Below are 9,548 nucleotides of genomic sequence, written 5' to 3'. Positions count from 1 at the left end.
ATAAGCTATAAGGTATAAACCATGCATAAAAGGGGTTTGATGCTTGCTTTTTCGTAACACAAAGCTCTAATATAAATGTGCGGGTGTTAGGTCAAGTCAACAAGCGTGCAATGCTGTCCATACGGCGCCAGCGTCTCGCACCCATCGGTCAGACTTGACCACGTCCGTTGGAGGTAGCGCACACCAAGACGGACACGGAAACTCCCTCCCTTGGTGTATCCATCCGTAGGCTTATATATCTCTCTCGGTAGCTCTCTCTCCCTCTCTCTCTCTCTCTCTCTGTGTTTGTGTCTGTCTTTGTGTGTGCTTTCTAATAAAGCGATAACAGGGGAAGGAAAAGGAGACATGGAGAAAGGAGAGCTGAGTGCTGCTCTCTTAGAAGAGAAGGAGTTGGATGGGGGGGTGGGATTGGCGAGGAGGACATGGGAGGAGTCGAAGAAGCTCTGGAGAATTGTTGCGCCGGCCATTTTTAGCAGGGTGGTGACCTATAGCATGAACGTCATCACCCAAGCCTTTGCCGGCCACCTCGGCGACCTCGAGCTAGCTGCCATGTCCATTGCCAACACCGTCGTCGTCGGCTTCAACTTTGGCCTCATGGTATCCCATCCATTCCTTTCCTCTTCCTTTAGGATCTCGCTGCCCCTGTTTTCCATCCATCTTCAAAACTCTCTCTTTTTTTTAGTTTTTTTGGGAAGAATATGGTGAAATTCATGGGACTCACTCACACTCCCAATTTTTTTTTCCTTTTTTTTAATATACCATTTATGCCCGTCCACAATATTTATTCTTACCATGTTTTGGAATTTATTTTCTTCCATTTTTAACTTTTAAAATCATGTTTCCTTTTTTTTTTTTAAAGAAAAAAACTTTTTGGCGTTCTATTCCTCCGAGGGGATCGCTGGTTCAATGAGTTCAAGACAAACTAGGAAGGGAGCCCACTACATTAAGTTCCTTTTGTACTGTTTTCATTTGACAGCTTAATATTTATGACTTCGTATGCTCGCTTGGTTATAAAAAAAATATCCTAGCCCATTTTGACTAGTTTCTTGAATGTGACAATGTGGGGGCTTCCATATACACTGAATGTCTAAGCCAAATCTCTCTTGGCAAGATACAGTGAACTTTTTTGTTTATTGCTTCTGGAGCCGAATCTTGGCAAAAATTGGGACTTCCAGTATAATTTCATTTGTTCGATGGAAGTGGTTTGCGGCAGAGCGTCTATCCAGATTATGATGTTTGAATTTTCTTAGCTATTTTTGGTGCATCAATTGATTTATCTATAGCATCTTTCAAGAAATTAACAAGCTCATATTTTTCCTCGATTCATCGGATTTTTGGGAGCATCTTGACATCTAGTATAATGCACTGAAGTCATAATGTTCATGTGGTATCTCATTAATTCAGTTTGATGTTTGATGGAAAAATCCAAATGCAACTCATCTTGTAGCAGTTCAGTTGGTTGATACTTTCAGTGAGGGACATGTTTGATACAAATTCACCAATGATTAAGAGCAACCGATCACAATTTTCTTGGTTGTGCTTCCAATCTCTTTATACTATCATCGAAGAGTAGATGTTTGAATTGATACGATCGAACACTTGCAGCTGGGCATGGCCAGTGCACTAGAGACATTGTGCGGACAAGCGTTCGGTGCTAAGAAGTACCACATGCTGGGTATCTACATGCAAAGATCATGGATTGTGCTCTTCCTCTGTGCCGTCCTCCTCCTGCCGATGTACTTCTTCGCGACGCCGATCCTAGTTCTGTTGGGACAACCGCCGGAGCTGGCGGCCCTCGCCGGGAAAGTGTCGATTTGGTTCATCCCCCTCCACTTCTCCTTTGTGTTCCTCTTCCCCCTCCAGAGGTTCCTGCAAAGCCAGCTCAAGAATGCGATCAATGCTTATATATCTGCTATTGCGATGGTTGTCCACATCTTCATCAGCTGGCTCTTCGTGTCAAAGCTTCAGTTTGGCCTCACCGGCACCGCTGCGACGCTCAACTTCTCTTGGTGGGTCGCCGTAGCCTGCCAATTCTTATACGTCAGCTGCGGAGGTTGCCCTCACTCTTGGCATGGATTCTCCATGGAAGCATTTGCTGGGCTCTGGGAATTCTTGAAGCTTTCTGCTGCTTCTGGTGTCATGCTATGGTCAGTCTTCTATGCTCACACTTTGCCTTTTCGGAACATTACTGTGCTGATTGGCAATAATGTTATGATCCATGGTTTAAGACTTCGATTCAATCTTTTTTTTTTTCCTCTCATATTGGATATCCAAAACGAAAAGCCATACTAATTATCAGCAATACATGTAGCTTTGGCATGCATGGGGCTTCCTTTTTGGCATTCTAAGTAGCCTGCCTTAGCTTTTTCTATGCTGTTTCCTTGTGAGAGCTCTGATTGGACTGCTGCGAATTATTTCAAAGAAATGATACAATAATTAGCAATCACTTCTCGTCATGTGCTTGATCGCTAATTGGCACCCGTCTCTCCAATGAGATTGAATAATCACAATAGTCTTAAAAAACTCGATCCACACCAAACTAGGTTTTGATCCTTACATGACCTCATGAGGTTACTTTAGACCAGGTTTGGTACATAATTGTCGAAGAATCTTGATTACCATGTGCTTGATAGATAAAGTTTTGATCCATATATCAACCTATCACCTTAGACCTCAAATTGCTTCTTGACGTAGCACCAGGAATTTGTGACGGATTGAGTGACTGAAAAGCTCCTTGGCTTAGCGTGTATCCTTTGGCTTCCGCTACCTGCATTCTCTTGCAACTTGGAGTCCATCTAGGTCCATCTGGAATATTATTATTACGAACTTTGTACCATGCATATAAGCTATTTGATGTGATAGAGGTGACATGTCGTAAAAAAAACAATTGGATCTTTTTTCCACTCACAACATGAATATGGTTCTGGCACCAAGTTTTGGTTCTATCCATGTTTTGACTCGTTCTTTTTTCTTTGTTTTTTTTATTCTTTGATGCCAACAGTTTGGAGAACTGGTACTACAGAATATTGATTCTTCTGACTGGAAACTTAAGGAATGCCGAGATAGCAGTAGATGCGCTCTCCATTTGGTAAGAAGCCTCATCCTCAGCTGTTTCTTTCGTTGCTGGCTTGTAGCTTTTGGAGTCAAGCGCATTATGTGAGACAGATGCCATGGCCGCTATTGAATCACCTTTTCTTTTGTGGCTCGAGACTTTGCGCCCACAAGCTTACCTTGTGGTCCCACATTTCATCGTCATATACGAAAAATTTCAGAAGTTGGTGACTTCATTTCTCCAATTATTTGTCCCACTTTCTCATTATCTATTTTTTTTGTCATAAAAGTATTTGTGTGACATAAATAGTGGCAGTTATTTGACAATTTTTGCTAGTTATCCAATTAAAACATATTTTATAAAGAAAAGTAAATTTATACATCAGTTGAGAAAGTGCTGTTCTAGTAAACTAAATATTAAATTTTTCAAATAGTTTGCAGGACTTGAAAAGCTTTAGTCATTTAGTACAACTTACAACAACCTGATGCCAATCAACGTATTTGACAAGAAAAGATCTAGATGGTTCAGTACAATTGTCGCTCTTTGTCCTTAAACTATGTAGCTGACTTTCTTTAATTTTCTCCTGAGTATTAATGTTTGTATATATGCGGCTAATGCGGTCGGTTCGAGATGATGGCGAATGTTTAATTAGATTTTGATCACTATTATTTTCTCCTCTGAACAGCATGAGCATAAATGGATGGGAGTTGATGATTCCTTTGGGTTTCTTTGCTGGTACTGGGTATGTAATTTTGACACACTCCCTCCCTTTCTTCTTTTATGTTTATCTATGGACTGCAATTTCGATTTCATATTATCTTGTGCTTAAGGAGCCCCTAAAATAACTTCTTTTTGACATAATAATATTTTAAATATTCTTACATATTTTCATTGAAAATTAAGCTTTATTTTGTTTAATTCATATTACCTTTTTTCCAGAGGCTTAAACTTAACTATTTAAACAAATGAACTTAGACAATTTGACTATGCATATGCATTGAAATTCCTACCTTCTCATCTATAAGGGAACCTTGCCCATCCAACTAAACTCCGAAATAATCTTTTAGATTATAGTAATTACTTTTTGACAATAATATTTATAAAAATATTATTAACCTTATATTAAGCAAAATGAATAATTATTCCATTTTTTTTAAATTTCTATTTTTTAAGGGAAAATTTAGCTCCATGGATGTGGCTCCGGGTATTCATTTGTTTTGTGAAATAGTGTGGACACAGATGATAATTCTAACTGCAATGCAGGAATAGCATAGATATGTAGTTCGTATATGGGTTGGTTCATGTAAGCCTAATTTTTTTTTGGCCCGGCGTTTGTCTTTGCTGGCCTGTGCGCTGGGCTCTGCTCTTTATAAAAGTAAATACAACTTTCGACCGAGAAGGCAATAAAAAGGGAAGCAGTGAGTAGGAAGCAGCAGTTTCCCCTTTCAACAGCTTTGAATCCATGGTCATGGTTTGGTAGCCTGCAAAGGTTCAATAATAAGGACAAGGTATCATCATGCAGCAGAGGACAGTACTCCTGTAGCTCTGTGGTGCTGGAAAGAGCCAGGTCCCTCTTGGCCAGGGAACCAGCGGCATTCACAGACGCAGGCCCCACAGAGTACGCACAAGTGATGAATACTCAATGACATGGGTCTGAGCTCTGATATTGCCATCAGCCTCACCAGTTTTGGAGCCATCCTCTAGCTCTGATATTTTGCGTTTGTCCATTCTTGTTTCTTCTCAGAAGATTGTAGGAAAAATAATGTTTGGACTAGCAGAATTTACCCAACTTTTGACCAACCCAGCCTTTGTTTCTGTTTGCCACAGGGTTTGGTGCATGACTTCTTTCCTTGTACTAGAGGAACATTATGTTGCTAGACTAGCTAAATCTGTAACACCTGTGCATGTGGCCTTAATAGCTAACATGTTGTCCTTTCCAATTATTTGAGAATATCGGTATTACATAGTTGCTCATAACATGCTTCATTTGGAGTTGTAGTATGGGAGGGATGTCTATGAGAAAATGGTCTTAATTCATTCCATGGATCTTTTAGCAAGACGTTTTTTTTTTTAATAATAATTTTGTTATATGATTGTGTTAGTCTGTATGCCCTCGCTAGCAAACTAATTCATCCATTAACTTCTAATATTGTAACATATTCCCTAGCAAACTACTTCTCATATGGAACATACTGACACATGTACCTTGGATTTAGGCCCAAACCTTCATTTACCATCTTCTAAGTTTTAGTAGTTTATTTCATCTTTTAGGCATGTTTCGTTTCTTGATTTCTTGTATGGAAAATTGCTACTTATCAAGCCCAAGGAGCTATGCCTTTGTCTTGACTGTTCAGTCCATGTGGCTCCCATCTCCAAAATGATAGTCTTTCACATTATGGAGAAAACAAATAAGGATTTTATTTTGAAGAAATGATTCGACAATAATTCTGAAATAATTGGATCATCTCACTCGCAATTCAATTATTGATGTATTTTGCAAATCATTCATGCATCACTCATAAGTGCAAATCAATTATAATAATAATAAGGGCTTTTTGCATATATACCCATGCAGAATATATTATTGCATATTTACCTTTTGACACTCACTATTTGTACGTATACCCTTCAAGCCATCCTGTATTTGTATGGCTGCCCTTCATCATAGATTTTTGGCTCACAGCACTAAAAGAGTATATCTGTTTTGAGGTTCAATTTGACACTACTATTCTTTCATGTCAATATCCCTGAAAAAATTAACTTTTAATTTTCATTGAAAAAAAAACAATATTTTTATTTAATTTTGTCGAGAATATTTGTACATAGGGGCAATAAAGTTATTTTACCTTTAAATTGGTAATTTAATAATACCATCAGCCAAAAATCTAATGGTACGACTACTATGCAAAAGTTAGATGATTTGAGGTATATATATACAATAATAATGAAAAGAAACTTCTCATGCATTATTGAGTTATCCTTGTTTGCTTATGGCCTTGTTAATAATTCTATGAATCCTTCAGGCATGCATAAATAGTGTAACAGTGCTTGATTAACTGGTAGATTATTTGTCCAAATAAAGGTTGGTCATACCATTGTCAACAGAAGGTTGTGCATGTTATCTTAATTTTACACTTAATGTTATAGAATATAGCGCAGGACTTTTCATAGTGATTATGTAAATTGGGTTGTTAAGATTGCACTTGTGCCATTTCATAATCTGGAAGCATGTTTAGATTTTAATCTTATCTTGCAAGATATGTTCTAAAGATCAAAATCTCATAAATTTTTTGATTATATATCTTACTGCTATTTTCCTTTTTCAATCTCCATGCTAATTTAATGCTTGTTCTAATGAAATAAGAGTGCGGGTTGCAAATGAGCTTGGGGCAGGCAATGGCAAGGGGGCTAGGTTTGCGACCATCGTCTCGGCATCGACCTCCGTCGTGATAGGCCTTTTCTTTTGCACTTTGATCATGTCCCTCCACGACAAATTCGCTTTCATCTTCACCACAAGCACTGTGGTTCTTGACGCTGTAGACAATCTGTCCATTCTGTTGGCATTTACCATTCTCCTTAATAGCGTTCAACCAGTTCTTTCTGGTAGGCTCCTCTCTTCTAAATAGCTCGAAAATCTTTAGTGTAACTTGATTTATTTTTCATGTTTTCGAACTAGGTTGCTACACTTTACTGAAGAAAACTCACATAGCTTGATGAAAGTGGCAAGAGGCTCCTTGCAAACTTCATCTTCTGCGAACTCATAAACCTCTTTAGTAGCACCATGTTTGATCTTTTTTACTATGATTAGAAAAAGGGTGTGCATGTTTTCTAACCATGCTGCATGTCATGTAGGTGTGGCTGTTGGATCGGGGTGGCAAGCAATGGTGGCATATGTTAACATTGGGTCCTACTACCTAATAGGTGTTCCTCTTGGGGTTCTCATGGGATGGCTCTTCAACTTGGGGGTTCTGGTATGCTTGTTCTGCCTCATATATACTGTTAGCCATACATCTACTTCTATGTTTTTTGTGAATTGAGAATTGGAGTTAGTGGCTACACTGAATGGATTTTATACAGAAAATAGTAAGCCAAAACTCATTGTAAGGTGCATGAAGTAGTGATTGAACTTTCAGGATAATTTTTTTTTCCTTCAGAAAGTTAAAAAGGTAATTGTTTCATGGTGGGAGCTTATAAAGTTATAATTAATGTCAAGTAATATTTTCTCAATCATTTACTATTTTGAGTTTATTTGAGGTCAGTAGTTGCCATCCTAGTCATTCACATCTACTATATTACATGAAACAATACACATACGTCAAATTGGATTTCGGCTTAGGGTTTTACATATGTAACTATATTATTCGTTTTAAGAAAGCTGATCTGATTCTAGACCATTTTACTTCTTACATTTCTTGTTTATGATCTCATGACACTTTAAAGTTTTATCTAAATGCGTACTAACTAAAAACCAAAATGTAGGGTATTTGGGGTGGAATGATTGGTGGAACTGCTGTCCAGACATTGATATTGGCCTTCCTGACCATCAGATGTGATTGGGATAAGGAGGTGAGACCTAACACTCTTATACCCTATACATTTCTCAGACTTCTCATTTGAGTTCTTTTTAAATTCCAAATGCATCTCATTATGACTCCTTTTGGGTTCGTCTTCAGGCGATGAAAGCTATCAATCGTGTTGAGAATTGGGATGGTCCCAGATGATCATGGAGGATTGGTTATTCAGAAGCAGAAATAATCAGAAAAAGTTGATCCATTCTGTCGATAATTTCTTTTACCAAAAGAATTGGACTAATAAATACCAGTTCTCTCTCCTCTCAGGTTAATATTAACATTGCTTTTTTTGTTTTTTTTTTTTGGGTGGGGGGTGGGGTTTTGCTTTTACGTTATTTGATTAAGCAGAGGCGAGTTGGTTGCTGAGATTATGGTAGTACATGTTGCTTCCAGGAAGCTAAATGGCAAGGTAAATGCTTGATGAATTTATTACATTGTTACATCATTGAGAAATCTGATTGATCCATTAAAATTAGGATCGAATCTGTATACTTGGATTTAAATCCAGATCTTAACCGAAACGTTTATCTTTGCGTATAAGTACATGGATATTGCTAAGAAAATAGTCATTTCTATATCCATAAGAAGTTATTTAGATCAGCACTCCTGGATTTTTCCCTCTGTTGCTTTGGCCCTCCTTTTCATGTACACTCCAATCCATTTCAGAATTTTCGTTTTGAGGAACAAGTATTCAGCAAAAGCTTAATATAATTGCTATTAGTAATTATCTTCTAATTGTTTCATTTTTCACTAATTATCTTCTGCAGTATAACTCATTCAAATTGCAGCAAACAAACTAGAGAACTCAGAGAGCAATTTAAGCAAGCCAACCCTTGGAAGATACCTAGATTTCATGTGCCCCTAAAAGAGTTTCATTTTCTAGTACTTGGTAACGATAAGCATCGGCAAATACTAAGCAAACAAAATCATGGGAAGATCTCAATGGGGTTTTGACATGGTATGTTTGAGATATTGTCATGCTCCGGATACAGCACTCGGGTCTAGAACACAATACAGTTGGATACTCTTTAGAGTAGAGGCCTAGAGAATATGCTAGGCCTAAAAATTTATCACAACCTCAACAAACGTGAACCAAAACGATTATATTTTATAACAGATAACTTCCAATTATAAAATTTAATCTTCCAACTAGTATAAGTGGTGCTCTATTTAATCATCTCCTACACTTGTGATTTCTAACCATAGTCATGTATTATACAACCTGTAACTCTGAAAAAGAGAAAGAGGAAGGGTGTTCTAAGCTTTCAAGCCCGGTAAGAATTCCAAACTGCTACACCATAAGTAATAAAAAATTAATTAATTAATTAATTATACCAAATAAATAAATATCATATCAATAGTATAAAACTCATAACAACATGCACATAAGTTCTCATTATTATCTTTTCAAAGAGCACATATATACAAATACACACACACACACACACACATATATATCATATATAACCAGTTGTTCAACAATAATTTCTTATGTCATGTCATCTGTTTCTCATTAACTTGATTTTAAAGTTTTTTTATCGATTTTCTTTTTCGACTGTGGACTAATTAAGATCATGACTCAGTCCCAGATTAATATCGTATTATGTTATAGCCAGTAGAGGTTATCCAACCCACATGATAGCTCGTGGTGGCTATCTGGCCCACGTTATAGTCCGTGGGGGCTCTCCAGCCCACGTTATAGCCCGTGGGGGCATTCCATGCATAAACTCATGGAGGCTTTCCATATGTCAGCCCATGGGCGCTATGACGAGGTTAGTCCAAACTATATTTTATCATTCTGATTTATCTGTTACTCTTGTCAAATCAATTATTATATATATAATAAATTTATCTCAACTTCAAGGTATTTTTGTTCACATAATCATGTTCTCAATATCTGATATGTATAATAACCACATAAATAT

At 37.4% G+C, this 9,548-nt stretch overlaps 1 protein-coding gene across 1 annotated transcript; it reads left to right on the top strand.

Annotated features, from left to right (window-relative positions):
- The first annotated feature begins 268 nt into the window (after positions 1-268).
- Positions 269-8,186, top strand: LOC103717979 (protein DETOXIFICATION 27-like). Its single transcript, XM_008806575.4, has 8 exons — positions 269-597; positions 1,606-2,147; positions 3,002-3,088; positions 3,738-3,794; positions 6,417-6,655; positions 6,905-7,023; positions 7,532-7,618; positions 7,726-8,186. The coding sequence occupies exons 1-8, from the start codon at positions 346-348 to the stop codon at positions 7,771-7,773; spliced, it is 1,431 nt and encodes a 476-aa protein (XP_008804797.1). The 5' UTR covers positions 269-345; the 3' UTR covers positions 7,774-8,186.
- The last annotated feature ends 1,362 nt before the right edge of the window (positions 8,187-9,548 follow it).

Source organism: Phoenix dactylifera, unplaced genomic scaffold, assembly GCF_009389715.1.
Source record: "Phoenix dactylifera cultivar Barhee BC4 unplaced genomic scaffold, palm_55x_up_171113_PBpolish2nd_filt_p 000139F, whole genome shotgun sequence".
NCBI classification, from domain to species: domain Eukaryota; kingdom Viridiplantae; phylum Streptophyta; class Magnoliopsida; order Arecales; family Arecaceae; genus Phoenix; species Phoenix dactylifera.
Note: the sequence above shows the minus strand (reverse complement) of the source record. Positions and strands in the feature narration are given on the sequence as shown.

Coding starts and splice junctions, on each gene's coding strand:
- LOC103717979 (XM_008806575.4), top strand. CDS start 346: ATGGAGAAAGGAGAGCTGAGTGCTGCTCTCTTAGAAGAGAAGGAGTTG. Junction 3,089..3,737: donor GTAGATGCGCTCTCCATTTG/GTAAGAAGCCTC, acceptor TCCTCTGAACAG/CATGAGCATAAATGGATGGG. Junction 7,024..7,531: donor TCTTCAACTTGGGGGTTCTG/GTATGCTTGTTC, acceptor ACCAAAATGTAG/GGTATTTGGGGTGGAATGAT.